The 14184-nt window shown below is 49.5% G+C and overlaps 1 protein-coding gene across 1 annotated transcript; it reads right to left on the reverse strand.

The window, feature by feature from the left end:
- Positions 1 to 3125: 3125 nt before the first annotated feature.
- SEBOX (SEBOX homeobox) lies at positions 3126 to 13863 on the reverse strand. Its single transcript, XM_069221432.1, has 3 exons — positions 13423 to 13863; positions 7183 to 7391; positions 3126 to 4871 (listed from the first exon to the last, which is right to left on the reverse strand). Exons 1-3 carry the CDS (start codon positions 13505 to 13507, stop codon positions 4236 to 4238), a joined length of 930 nt encoding a protein of 309 aa, XP_069077533.1. The 5' UTR covers positions 13508 to 13863; the 3' UTR covers positions 3126 to 4235.
- Between the last annotated feature and the right edge of the window lie 321 nt (positions 13864 to 14184).

Below are 14184 nucleotides of genomic sequence, written 5' to 3' on the forward strand. Positions count from 1 at the left end.
GAGGTACTAGGCAATTCAGTTAGCTTGCAGTTATATTTGTACTCAATCTGCAATATTTTTCAAAAGGATTGCATACTTGTCCTTGTGTTCCACAGACCCCAAATAGCTGGCCCAACATGTAGCCAACTGTTCTTGGGATTTGGGCCCATGATACTTGTTGCCCCTGTGGACCTTCTATGGGTGCAGCCCATCTCATGCATCAGTTGTCAGTCAGGACTAGTAGTCATTCAGCATTAGTAGTTTTACCAGTTTGACCCTTAACTTTGGAGATCAGTTGGAGCAGCAACTGGTTTCTTCCTGTGCCCATTAATCCATTATCACTGATAGCTGGTGTTCCAGTGCCTGCGTGTTAGCTGAACACTAAAAATATGACTTTGGATCAGATTTTGTGTGCAACCTAGAAGCATATTGTTGTGCATATAAATTGCAGTTCACTCTTGATTCATCGATTTTTGAGTGTCAAAACATTTTGAGGTTTGTGACATTTTTGGCAGATTCCTAGCTGAGCTGTCCCACCATGCACCCAAGACTGTTGAGCAACTACTCAAAATAGCAAGTTTAACTTAGTGTGTTTGGTATATTGCTGATTCTCACTGGGAACTGTAAACAAAACCGTAGTAGAAGAACTGAGGTCATAGTGTATCCAATAGTAGCCTGAGAACACATTCTCTCCACCTATAGGATACAATTGTTGCTGTAGGCCAATGTTGTTAGAAATGTAGCACCTCAACATATATGTGCTCCAGAACTTAAAATTAGGCTATCTGCGCCCCTTCCCTCCTCACCCCCCATGTCTCTTTTTGGTTGGAATACAGACTATAAATGAAAATGATGATGATGATGAAAGTCTCGTCTCTTCCTCAGAAGATGCTAAGTGCTCTTAGAATTTTGTGGCATTTTGGCTGCCGTATGTCGCAGAGACATAAATGAAGACATAATTATTTTTTAAAGTTGCAGTACTAGCTGGGCATTGAGTTTACAGTGTGTGGTATCTCTTCGATACCATATCCAAGCTCCAATCTTTCTACTACCTCCAGAAATATGCTTTGAGTGCTCAAGCTTACCACACTTGGGAGTGTCAAAGGTACGAGAAAAGTAACTTGGGTATCAAATCATAGTGCTATAATAATGGAGCAGGCACGTGCAGGTAGATTCGTAAATATTAGAGGTGCAGATGGTGTAATGGCACCAGGGCCAGAGGGTTGGGTGGCCTACCCTGCATCAGCTGGAGTTTACTCAACAGGCTGAAAGGGAAATGAGAACCTTCAGATACAGTGAAAGTGGGGGAGAGTGACAGGTTTAAAGTAGCCAGATTCAGACGGATGCAGGAAGGAAATAGGAGGGAGTGAAGAGAAAGCATGGCCAGTAAAAAGGGACTAGAGCAATGCAGGAGAAAAGAGGGTAGAATTGAAACATTAATGGAGAATGGAAAGGAGGAAGGGCAAGTGGAGAAATAAATGAGGGAATGTGGGAGTGTAAAAGGTAGAAGTTTCGAGATAGGAAAATGGAGTGAAGATAAACAAGGAAGGAAGGATACTTAAGAGTGAGGAAGATTGGTAGAAGATGGAGAGATATGGCAGACGGCGTGAAAGGGACATGAGAGATGCAGGTAAGGAGAGATGGAACAGTGTGGAATGAAACCATCAGTAGGGAATTGCAAGGGGGAGGTAAAGAGAGGGAGGCAGTGATATGGATGAAAAGGGATAAAAGATGCGTCTCTGGAGATTCAAGAATTGATGCAGCGAAGGCGTGAAACGATGCAGGAGGGCAGGAAGAGTATCATTAGTGCAGGATGTGCGATAGCGCCGATGTCCATTGATGTGCTGGGCCCATTGCACTTTAATTTCTGTCGTTTTTTTAACTAGCTAGTCATTGGGGTAGGGCATCTTTATGTGGATTGGCACGTGCAGTTAGATTTCCTATTTAATTATCATAGGAAAGCAGGAATGTGCAGTCACACTTCCTGTTTAGTTTAAACTGTTACTATAAGGTGGGGACAGGCACAAGCAGGCAGGTGCAGTCATGTTGTTTGTTTGTTTTTTTGCACTTTTAATGTAGAGGTATGTGTGAGTTCAGTTCAAAGGTTAGTTATTTCCGATGGTCTAGGCCTGGAGCAGGGACGTGCAGCCAGAATCCCCGTGTAGTTCTTACTGCTAGCATGGAGTGGAAGCAGGCCATCACGTCAGGTTGTTAACAGTCGGAGCAGGCACATTCCGTTTCCCCGTTTAACTTTGACTGTACAGTGGGAGCAGTCATATGCAGTGCTATCTCTTACTTAGTTGTTACCGCTGCTCGGGAGTGGGAGGAGGCACGTGCATGCAGGTGTAGCCCGATTGTCCATTTATTTATGTATTTTTACTTCTAGTGTAGAGTGGGAACATGCATGTGTGAGTGAAACTCCATGATTAGTTTTTTCTGCTTGTCTAGGGTTAGAGCAGGCACGTGGAGTCAGGATCCCAGTTCAGTTTCTACTGCAGGTCTGGAATGGAAGCAGGCAAGTGCAGTCATATGCAGTCAGTCCCTGTTTATTATTTTTCACTGCTGTAGCGGAGGGGGAGCAGCCCTTGCTGTCACGTCCCCCTTCAGTTCTTTCAGCTCAGTGGGAGACAGCGGTGTGGACGCCATGTTTCTACCAGCCCTGCACAGAAGGCCGCGAATGCCCAACCTAACAGGTTGATTAATGTTCTGATATCTGTTAAGCCTCTTCTAAAAACGCACTTTAATATCTATGTACATGTAAAAAACACCATCTCTTTTCCAACCTGGGAATGTAACATGCTGTGGGATTAGGTGAGGCAGCTAAACCCCGAGACCTCTCACAATCATTTGCAAACAGGAGCCTGGATTAAAGTATCGTTTGTTTTTATTTCGGGCAGATTAGTTGGTATTACTGGTGGTTGGGATAGTCCGAGCCCCCGCGCCGCCAGCCCGTGGCTGCTGCTAGCTGCATTTTGACATTCACTGAAATAGAAACAACTTTATGGAGTTGTGAGGTCAGTAATACTTTCAGTCTAGAGCAAATGAATAAACAAAGATAAGCGTGTGCATGCCACCGCGATTTATTTTTTAGTGGATTTATGAAATTGTCTGAATAGAAAAGTAAAAAAAAAAAAGATATCTCTTCTCGGATGTTTTTCCAGGATTGTGTGTCAATGGGAGCATGTCCGCAGCATTGTTATACATATGTTCCATCACATTTTAAATGCACTCCTATGGAATTCTAGCCATAATCGCATTATTATAGAGTGACTGAATATAAAATTGCATCTGTGGCAAACGACTTTTTCCTCCAAAGCTCATGTTGTTACATATCAGCTGCAAAAGTTCTCCAAATCTTCTATCCAAAGATAGTTAGAAATGTATTATAGATTTCTGACGGGGGTGCACTTCGGTAGAAGTCAGTCCATTATTAGCTAGTACAAATAGAAGGTCTTTGTAGGTTATAGTGTCTTTTTTGTTTGAAATACAAGTTCTTTAAGGGTTTACATTAAAAGACTCAGCCAATATGTTTCGTCCCATTTCATGGAACTACTTCAGGGCATATGTGGCTTTCTGATACTATAATGCTCCAAGCAAAAGGCATCTCACTAGAAGGCTTGTTCCTTCTGATGAAATCAACTTGTGCAAAGTACAAACAAAGACTTTAGTTGATAACTGTAAGAAGTAGACAGATTATTCTACAACAAACAAAAGAGCCATGGTAAGCCTCTAAATAGTTGGGAGCACATGAAGAGCGCCAGAATATGTTGGCTGATCTTTCAATGTAGATTCTGGAAAGAATATACATTTGAAATAAAAAAAATAACAAATTCAACACCCAAAGTCAAGACCTTTTATTTGTATTATTTACTAATTGGTTGATGTCTTGCATAATGTCCTCACACCAGAACCTATAATATATTATACAGATTCTGTTCCCACTGGCATTCACCAGCATGCTTCAAATATTGAATTTTAAAAAAAACCTCTACATTTTATTTTTTCAGTAAATACAGAGCATGATTACACAGTCGGTGTCCCCTTAGTGTGTCTGTGCTTATACCTGATAGAGAAAATTCCCACTGTCTTGGTTTTGTTAATCAGATAGGTTTGGATCATGAAACACTTACTCTTTAATGATACTATTTGCTGTTGCTACCTTTATGATATTTGTTGATCATCGTTGCAAATTGTATCACTTGTGCACCTTTACCCCAAATAAATAGAATCCCTCAGCAGTGTTACACCCCACTGCCCTAAGAATCTCCAAAGTTAGTGACAATGGCGGCATTGTAAATGAGATCCGAGATGAAGCTCAGGGATGTCTGTTGACCGTGCTCAGACCTGCTCTGAGGGAGTAGCTCCCAACAAGGCATCTGCGAGGACACCATCTGGTCAAAGTCTGTGAACTCTGCCCCGTACACCTCAGGCTGGTACCCAGAGATAACTCGCTTCTCTGCACCATCCACATTACCATCAAAAGAGTTGAAGTTCTGCCAGTGGGCTCCATCCTGGCATAAAGGTGATAGTGTTTGCTGGGAATGCAAAGTGTTCTCCCCACATAGGTGCTGCTCTGGGAGACCTGGAGGTATGTCTGAGAAGGACTGATACTGGCACTGCTGGAGGGAAGTCCCCTGTAGGCTCAGATCAGGCATGTGATGCAGTCTGGTGTCCGGGTCCTGAATTCTGGGGTCAAAGTACTGCATCCTGGGGTCTGAGTGCTGCATTGTGGCCAAGGGCTCCCTATGACTGTATCTCTGCTCCGAAAGAGAACTGGAGAAGGGCTGCAGGAGCCCTAGCTGAGGTGTGTGGGTGGATGAGCATATCTTGTACATGGATCGGTCCAGCTTCCCGCTCTTCATTCTTCGTGCTCGTCTGTTCTGGAACCAGACCTGGAAAAAATTATACAAGGAATCAGAAGGGATCTGAAGCGATCATGGGTACAGGTTGAAAATGTTGAGAGCAGATGAATGGGGAAGCATCGCTCAAGCCAATACTTGTGGAGAATTCTCCAAAAGCCCATACCATAAAAAACTTACACAAAACAGATTGTTACACTGGCAGGGTGAGTGCAATGGTGCAACAAGAAAATATTCACTAAAGTAAACTGAAAATAAAAAGACTGTAGGTTCTGTTCTGGATGGGATTTATCCCTATTGGAAAAGGGAAAATGTGAACATGTACTACACTGTCCCCTCCATTCCAGCTTAAGTGTCTGGACAATATGGCAACATTAGTGCAAAGCTTAGAAAGAAATAAAATAACCCAAAACCCAACATATATTTAATGCACAGTGCTCAAATTGTGTTAATGAGCTGCAACATGATATGGAAAGGAGGTAGATATGGTGCACAGTGGAGTAGGCTGATACTACTAAATCATTAAACCCTGTTCCTGTCTTGAATTTTACCCATGGGACTGAAGTTTAGCGAGATCGATACCGTTCCATCAAAAGGAGTTTTGGACTTCCACCTTGCAAAATCCCCTAGATTATCCAAATGTCCTACCTCCTTCTTTTTTTCCACCAGTGAATTCACCAAAACGCACCCCTTCCTTTTCACTGCACTACTCATTCACACTAACATTAGGGCACGTATGTGGTGCAAAGGCCCTCATAGGAGCGTTGAAGCCTTACCAGTCTCCTTCCCTCACTGTGAACAAAGCACATTCAGCCATTAGCATGAGCCTGACAGCCACAACTGACGATCAGTGGAAGGATATACAGATGGGCCAATGAATCAATGGACCGATGGAAGTATGGGTTAATAAACAAACCCATGGGTTGATGTATGGCTTCATTAAGTGGGTGATGGGCAGATGATGGCTGGGTAAATGTTTTGATAGATCTTTGGACAGGTGATTGAGTAGTGACGGATGACCCATTTCCAAGTGCACTTGATCCTAGACTGGTGATCATCTATGCCTTGACATGCTGCTTTAGGTACAGTAATCATTTAGAGTTTTTTCAATATGGGCATGTTCTTGATGTTTTGGAGGGATTCTCAGCATCAGTTCCAGATTTAGTCCCAAGGGAAAAGAAGAATGTGCTGCCTTTTCTTGGATAGTTGACCGCAAGTAGCGTAAATAGTAAGCTTGGGTGAAATTTAAGTTATACCGGTGTAATTTGCATAATTTAAGGAACTTTGTGTTAGCCTTGTTAAGCAAAAATCCATCATTCCGCCAAGTTGTGTAATTATACAACTGTTCATGGGAAAATTACATTGCAGGAGCACAAGAACAAGTGAGCAACAGGACCGAGAGAAGCTGTTGTTTGTAGCACTTGCGTTTTTGCACTACCTTTTAAACACACATTGTGCCCTGAGGGCTCATTTTGAACTACACTAAAGCACTAAATTACAGTTTTGCATTTTGTGTAATTACAAGTAATTTTGTGTATTTGTGAATTTTTGCATAATTGCGCTTAAGAAAATTCCACTCATTTTCACAGTTGGTTAATTGGTGATGGGAATGGTTAGACATTGCATGAGCAGAGATTTTTTTTTCTGTTAGAAAGTTTGAGTTCTCAGAATAACGCTGGCTGTTTGCATTGTTAGCAGGTCAGAATTGGTGGACAGATGTCTGCTGAGACTTAGTATGTCTTGTGGTTTAAGCCTCCTCTCACCACGAAGCTTCTATCTTCTGACAAACCAGTGCCCCAACAGAAACAATTAGCCTACCGTTCCCCATGCCCCCAGAACTCCCGTTTTCCAATTGTGGGCACTATGTAAAGGTACCTGTCGGGGAGAGGCAGTATGAGAGATCTGGCTGTAGAGAGTAGAGGGGTGGGTTAGAGAGCCACGGAGCTGTCAACGGCTCAAATGGTATGCTTAGGTATCTCTCGAACACCGTACTCTGGATTCCTAACTATGACAACGCCTTGTTGACGGCTTTGTTATTGACTTCTAAGTCTTTTGTCCCCTGTTTCCTCTGGCCTCCTCCCAAACGCCCGCCCTACTTCCTCAATCAGTAATCTCAGGCAGAGACGTGAGTCCTGCTATTCACAATGCACCATTGCACTGTCCAGTGTGATGTTGGCCAGGGGTACACTCCATCCAGAGGCCTCCTCCCTCATGTCTGCTATTTTATCCTATCTATTCATTTCCCTATAACTCGTCCCATTCCAGTCCCCGCACTTTGAGTAGACCTTAGGGTCGCTTAATATCCTATTGGAATATGTACATAGAACAGGGGTCTCAAACATACCTGGATTTTAGCCTCTGGGAGTTTTGTGACAGCTGCAAGTTCCTCCCGGGTGCTGATGTCTGGGTAGGGGACCATTGCGAAGACCCTTTCCAGCTCTGCCAGCTGTCCCCTGGTGAAGGTGGTCCTCTTCCGTTTCCTCTGCCCCTGAAGTGATGCAGTCACCTCGTTCTCTGGATCCTCATACTGCGCCTTCCCAGCTCGTCGCACACCTGGGAGGTGGAAAGACACTCCTGTTACCACAAGGCTGCGTGAGTGTGAAGTGACAACAGCACATTTGATGCCAGCTAGCAGGCATGCGAGCTCTAACCCATGCCAGCCATGCTGCCTGCAGCTAGGTGTGTGCCAACCCCTAAACTGGTGTTCTTATGTAATCTGTTGCCACTTTCCACTCGTGCACCAGCAAGCACACCGGTAGCCTCATTAGTGCGTCAACTGTATAAAGTAGCGCCCGCGTGTGCAAAAATGTTGGCAAATTAAGTTCATGAAGACAGACAATTTCAAATGTTTTTGTGGCTCGAGGCAAAAAGCACTTCCGAATTTACCAGCACCCTGGGATGTTTTATATCTGGCCACTACCTAGTTGACGTTTCCAGTCCACACCATCTCTGGGGCAGCTGGTGACATCGGTCGCAGTAACTACTTAGCAGGCATATTCTACCTCTGAACACCACCCACCCCAGCGTGGCTTCCGATATACCAATTCGATTATTTGGAGGACATTTAAAATTCTTCGGAACGAAGCACCTTATTTTATCTATTTCCACAGACATGGCCTTATTTCTAACCCTATTCTGTAGGACATTTGTAAGGTTCGGCCAGTAACATTTACATACAGGCCCTGAAAGCCGAGCGACCACTGACCCTCGGGTAGGTCGCTCCCCTGCTCACACAGCGCCACCAGTCCCTGACTGCCCTCCTCTCCGTTCTCCTCCTGTGAGTGTGTGCGAGTGTGCCCTTCTTTGCCCGTGTACCCCCGAGTGCCTGTGTGACGGACTGACTGGATTCCTCTTTTTCCCCGTGTATCCCGTGCGTGTGCCCCTGAGTGCGCCTGAGTGCCCCTGAGTGCCGTGTGCCCCCCCCCCCGCCGTCCTCCCTCTTCTCTTCTCAGCCCCTCCCCTTAGAGTTTTTTCTTGGCCTCTCGCCGTTCTTTTACCGCCGCTGCTTCGCCGCCTTTTGCCGCGTTTTCTTCCCCAGGCCTCCAGGCCTCCTCGCCGCTCTTTTCCCGCCTCCAGTTTCCCCCGCCTCCCGCCTCCCAGCTGACCCCTCCTCCCCGGCTACCCTTAAATGGCGGCCGCGCCGTTGGCGCGCCAAAGGCGCGCCTAAGTCAAGCCCGTCTGCGCCCGTCCGCGCCTAGCGCCACAACCCCTGGCCCCCGCAACCCCCACCTCCCCCGCCTGACCCACAACTCCGCCTTCCTCACCGCTCTCAACCCCGGCCGCACGCCGGGCTGCTGCCGCGCCACCCCGAAGCGGACCCACGGACCCTTCACCTGCCGCAACTGCCATTTCACCTGCCTACGAACTCACACCACACCCAACAGGAACGACTCGCCCGGAAACAACCTCGAATGCATCCTGGTCAACACCAGATCCGTCCACAGGCACGCCATCGAACTGTGGAACCTCATCGACTCTACAAACCCGGACATCGCCTTCCTCACCGAGACCTGGATGAACCCCTCCTCGGCACCCGACATCGCCATCCCCGACGGCTACAAAATCATCAGGAAAGACCGTACCAACCGCACCGGAGGAGGCATCGCCATCGCCCACAAGAGCTCCATCCGCATCTCAACCTACACCGACAACTCATTGCCCGACGCCGAGCACCTCCACTTCTCAATCAACAGCGACCCCAAGACCACCCTCAGAGGCACCCTCATATACAGACCACCGGGACCAGGCACAAAGTTCAGCGAAGACATCGCAGACTTCATCAGCCCACACGCACTCCCGTCCACCAACTACATCCTCCTAGGGGACCTCAACTTCCACCTGGAGAATCGCACCGACAACAACACCACCGCCTTACTGGACAACCTCGCCAACCTGGGACTGAAACAACTAGTCAACAACCCCACCCACTACGCCGGACACACGCTGGACCCCACCTTCTCCTCCAGCAAACACATCTCTTTCAGCCACACCACCGTACTCTCCTGGACAGACCACAGCTGTGTCCACTTCAGCTTCAAGAAAACCAACGTACACCACCACGCCCAACAGCCACCAAGAAGACAGTGGAACAGAATCTCCTTGGAACAACTCACATCGACCCTCTCTCAGAACCCACCCACCAGCACTACAGACCCCAACAAAGCCGCCAACAACCTCACGAGCTGGATCTCAGACTGCGCCAACCTCCTGGCCCCCCTGAAGACCCAAGCAAACAGAAACAGCCACAAGAAAAATTCCTGGTTCACCCCCAACCTCAAAGACTCCAAAAAAGAATGCCGCACCCTCGAGAGACTTGGCGCCTCAACCAGACCGACGAAAACATGTCTGCTCTCAAAAACGCCACCCGCAAACACCACCAACTCCTCCGCGCAGCACGAAAATCAGCCTTCCAGAACAGACTAGACAGCAACGCCCACAACAGCAAGGAACTATTTGGCATCGTCAAAGAGCTCTCCAACCCCGACGCCGAAAACAACTCCATCCCTCCCTCACAGGACCTCTGCGACTCCCTCGCAGCCTTCTTCCACCACAAGATCACCGACATCTACAACAGCTTCACCACAACCAACACGAACCCTCCACCGGAACCCGCCACCGACAACACCACCATCCACACCTGGAACCCAACCTCCACTGAGGACACCACCCGCGTCATGAACTCCATCCACTCAGGATCACCATCCGACCCCTGCCCGCACCACATCTTTAACAAAGCCGACAACATCATCGCACCCCACCTCCGAGACGTCATCAACACATCTTTTTCCACCGCCACCTTCCCGGAGAACTGGAAGCACGCCGAACTGAACGCCCTCCTAAAGAAACCAACAGCAGACCCCACCGAACTCAAAAACTTCCGGCCCATCTCGCTCCTACCGTTCCCCGCCAAAGTGATCGAGAAAATCGTCAACGCTCAACTCACCACCGCCCTGGAAACCAACGACTCACTCGACCCCTCACAGTTCGGCTTCAGAGCTAACCACAGCACCGAGACCGCCCTCATCGCAGCCACGGACGACATCAGATCCCTGACCGACAAACGAGAAACCGTGGCCCTCATACTCCTGGACCTCTCTGCAGCATTCGACACGGTCTGCCACCGCAGCCTGATATGTCGCCTAAGCAACGCCGGCATCAGAGGCAAGGCCCTGGAATGGATCACCTCCTTCCTCTCCGGAAGAACTCAGAGAGTCCGCCTCCCCCCCTTCAGATCCACGGCTACGGAGATCATCTGCGGCGTCCCCCAGGGATCCTCCCTCAGCCCCACCCTCTTCAACATCTACATGACCCCCCTGGCGAACATCGCACGCAAACACGGACTCGACCTCATATCCTACGCAGACGACACCCAGCTCATCCTATCCCTCACCAACAACCCCACCTCAGCAAGAACCAGACTACACGAAGGCATGAAGGAAGTAGCGAACTGGATGACAGACAGCCGGCTTAAACTAAATACAGAGAAAACGGAGGTCCTCATCCTCGGCCCGACACCAACCGCCTGGGACGACTCCTGGTGGCCTCCCGCCCTAGGCAGCACTCCCCAACCCACCGACCACGCACGCAACCTCGGTTTCATCCTGGACTCTTCCCTCTCCATGACCAGACAGGTCAACTCGGTGACTTCAGCATGCTTCAACACCCTCCGCATGCTCCGCAAGATCTTCCGCTGGATCCCCACCGACACCAGGAAGACCGTCACCCACGCCCTCGTCACCAGTCGCTTGGACTATGGGAACGCCCTGTACGCCGGCATCACCATCAAGCTGCAGAGGAAACTTCAACGAATCCAGAACGCTGCCGCACGACTCATCCTGAACATACCCCGCCACCACCACATCTCCGGTCACCTGAAGAAACTCCACTGGCTCCCAGTCAACAAGAGGATAACCTTCAGACTCCTCACCCACGCACACAAAGCCCTGCACAACCGCGGACCAGAACTCATCAACCACCGCGTCTCCTTCTACACTCCTCCTCGCACCCTACGCTCGACCGGACAAGCCCTGGCAGCCGTACCCCGCATTCGCAAAGCCACCGCCGGAGGCAGGTCCTTCTCCTACCTAGCAGCGAAGACCTGGAACTCCCTTCCCAGCCACCTTCGCGCCATACAAGACCACCTTCACTTCAGAAGGCAGGTCAAGACCTGGCTCTTCGAGCATTGACCCCGCCCCCCCCCCCAGCGCCTTGAGACCCTTACGGGTGAGTAGCGCGCTTTATAAATGCGACTGATTGATTGATTGATTGATTGGGGTAGCCCGAAAATGGCGCGCGACTGTTCCTGCAGGCCAGGGCCTGAATACAATACCAAAGCAAATAAGGGGTGTGCGGGGCAAGGGGGTTGCACTTTGACAGCTGCAGGAATTTCAGACTATTAATCCAACTGATTTGTAGGTCAAACACGAGTTCAAGAGATGACGTGCAAGTCTTTAAGGTAACTGTTAAATGAACCCCTAGGAGTGGGGCACAGCTATCGACACAAAGCACTGTTTTCATGGTAGATGGAACTACACAGGGGTAGAATAATGGACCACAGTGAAGAAACCCAAAGAGAGGAGATTTAAAGAGGCTTCAGAAAGAGACCGGAAGAGCTGAAACAGAGTGAACCTGGCAGCATTGTGACGCTGTGGAACAGTCTGGACACAGGGCGCACGCTGTCTCCTACACTGTCCTAGAACAGAAGTCATGCTGTCTCATACAGTCACAGAGCATGAGACATGCTATCTCATATACTTCCGCGGAACATGAGACATGCTGTTTCATACCTGCCCTAAAACAGGAGACATGCTGTCTCATACAGTGTCCCGGGACAGGACACATGCTGCCTCATATACACTGTCCTAAAACATGAGGCATGCTGTCTTATGATCTGTCACAGAGCATGATACATACTTTCTCATATGTTTCCTAGAACAGAAGGCATGCTGCCTCACAGTCAAAGAACATATGACTTGCTATATCATACCTGTCCTAGAACAAGAGACACGCTGTCTCATATGTTGCACCATGCATTCCCGCACCCCCTACTCTCCCGAGAGTCCTTCCTGTAGGACCGCTTATCTACCTCTCAAGCCCGGCAGCCCCCCTGATTCGGTTTACAGACTAGCTCCCCGATTTTCTCCTAAGTGCTTTGCACCCCCATTCTCAGGCTGACACTTCAGTATTCTCCCTCCGGACAGCCCTGCACCCTGCCCGGTCGTGCATCCACACACTGCCCCGGCCAGAGACCGCCCTGAGGTGCACACTAGGATGGGCGAGTTACTCAAGCTAAAAGGGGACACCCAAATGCAACAAACAGCCGCGCTGCTCGCTAAAAGTGCTGCTCCGACCTGGATCAAACGGTGGAACTACCGGCTGAGGGGAGGCATTGCGGGACCACTGAGTAACAAGCGCTGGCCAGAGGGGCGCTGGGGCGATGAACATCTGGGAAAAGGGTCAAGACAGGAGCAGGGGCAAGAGCTTGGGTACATGGGAGTTGGATTAGCGGCAGAGATAAAACGGGTAAAGAGTTGGGGGAAACTCCGGGATTAAGTGGTACTTGAGGCAGGGGGTGCAATGGAACGAGAGGCAGACTAAAGGTCCGGGGGTTGGGACTAGGAGAAGGTCGGGGCTCAGAGTGTGGTTTTTGATGAGAGTTCGGGCAGGGTTAATGTTTGGTCAGAGAGAGTTTGCTATGGTGCAACTGTGGCGGGCGATGATACTGCTGGGTAAAGTTGAAAGTTAGGCTTGGTGGGAGCGAATGTTTGATCCGGACGAGGGTGAAACCAGTGGGAAGAGTCGCGGCAAGGGCAGTCGGACTAGTAGAGGAAATTAGTGCATTTTCAACCCGGGGGCGGGGGTCTTTGAAGAGAGTTAGATTAGAAAGAGAGATGGGTCAGTGAAAGGGAGCATGGGGCTGAAATGGGGCACGTGGGCTTGCCTTCACACCAGAGAAGTGTACAGCCTCAGATACCCTCGTGGAGTGATGTCAGGGGCGAGGGTCTGGGCCTCTGAGTTGAGGGTGAGGATGTTTTTTTCAGGTGAGAGGTTCCAGGGAAGGGAAATGAGGTCTCATCAGTCTTACCTGACACATGCTGCTCCTTCTTGAGATTATGGTGGCAGGGGGCAAACTCCCCCGGGCTGAAGAAAGCCGTGCCCAGATGTGCCATGTCTGCAGAGGGAGCTCCTGCTGTCCGTAAAGCCCAGGTGGGGGCTTGTGCCGCCCGGTAGTTTCCTATCTCTGCGTCCGGTAATTCAGGAGGATGCTGCCCCTACCGCCCGGTACTCCTAGTGCAGAAAAGCTATTCCCAGCGCCAGACGGTCCACGGGACCCTTCGCTTTTACCGCCCGGTGTTTTCTCGTAGAGTCCGGTAAATCACAAGAAAGGTCTTGGGGTCCCGTCGTGTGTGCCCTGGCATCAGTGCCAGAGAGGGTATGACGCTCTAGACTCTCGCTGACTCTGGTGATGCTGTCGCTCCCTGAGGCGCCCGGGCGGCTTTGCACTTTATATCCAGTTCAGAGATCGGCCCATCCGTTGCCCCCACACCCCCGCGGCTGCCTTTGATCCCTGGCCCCCACCCCCACCCCGGAGACTCAGTCTGTCTGACACCTGGAGCACTCGTCTTGCCCAGCCCAATCCACAGTCAGCGGGGCATCTCCCCGCCTGACTGGAAGAGCCCCCGACCACCCTCAACAGAAAGATACCTCCTGCCATTGAAGGATAGGGAGCAGGAAACATCACAGACCGAGTGCTAGCTGGCTGGCAGCCCTCCTATTGAAACAGCGCTGGGTGGGGGGCTCACTGAGCTTTAATATTCTTAATACAAATATAGCAGTGACTTTTAAA

This window comes from Pleurodeles waltl, chromosome 3_1 (genome assembly GCF_031143425.1).
Source record: "Pleurodeles waltl isolate 20211129_DDA chromosome 3_1, aPleWal1.hap1.20221129, whole genome shotgun sequence".
Classification (NCBI taxonomy): Eukaryota; Metazoa; Chordata; class Amphibia; order Caudata; family Salamandridae; genus Pleurodeles; species Pleurodeles waltl.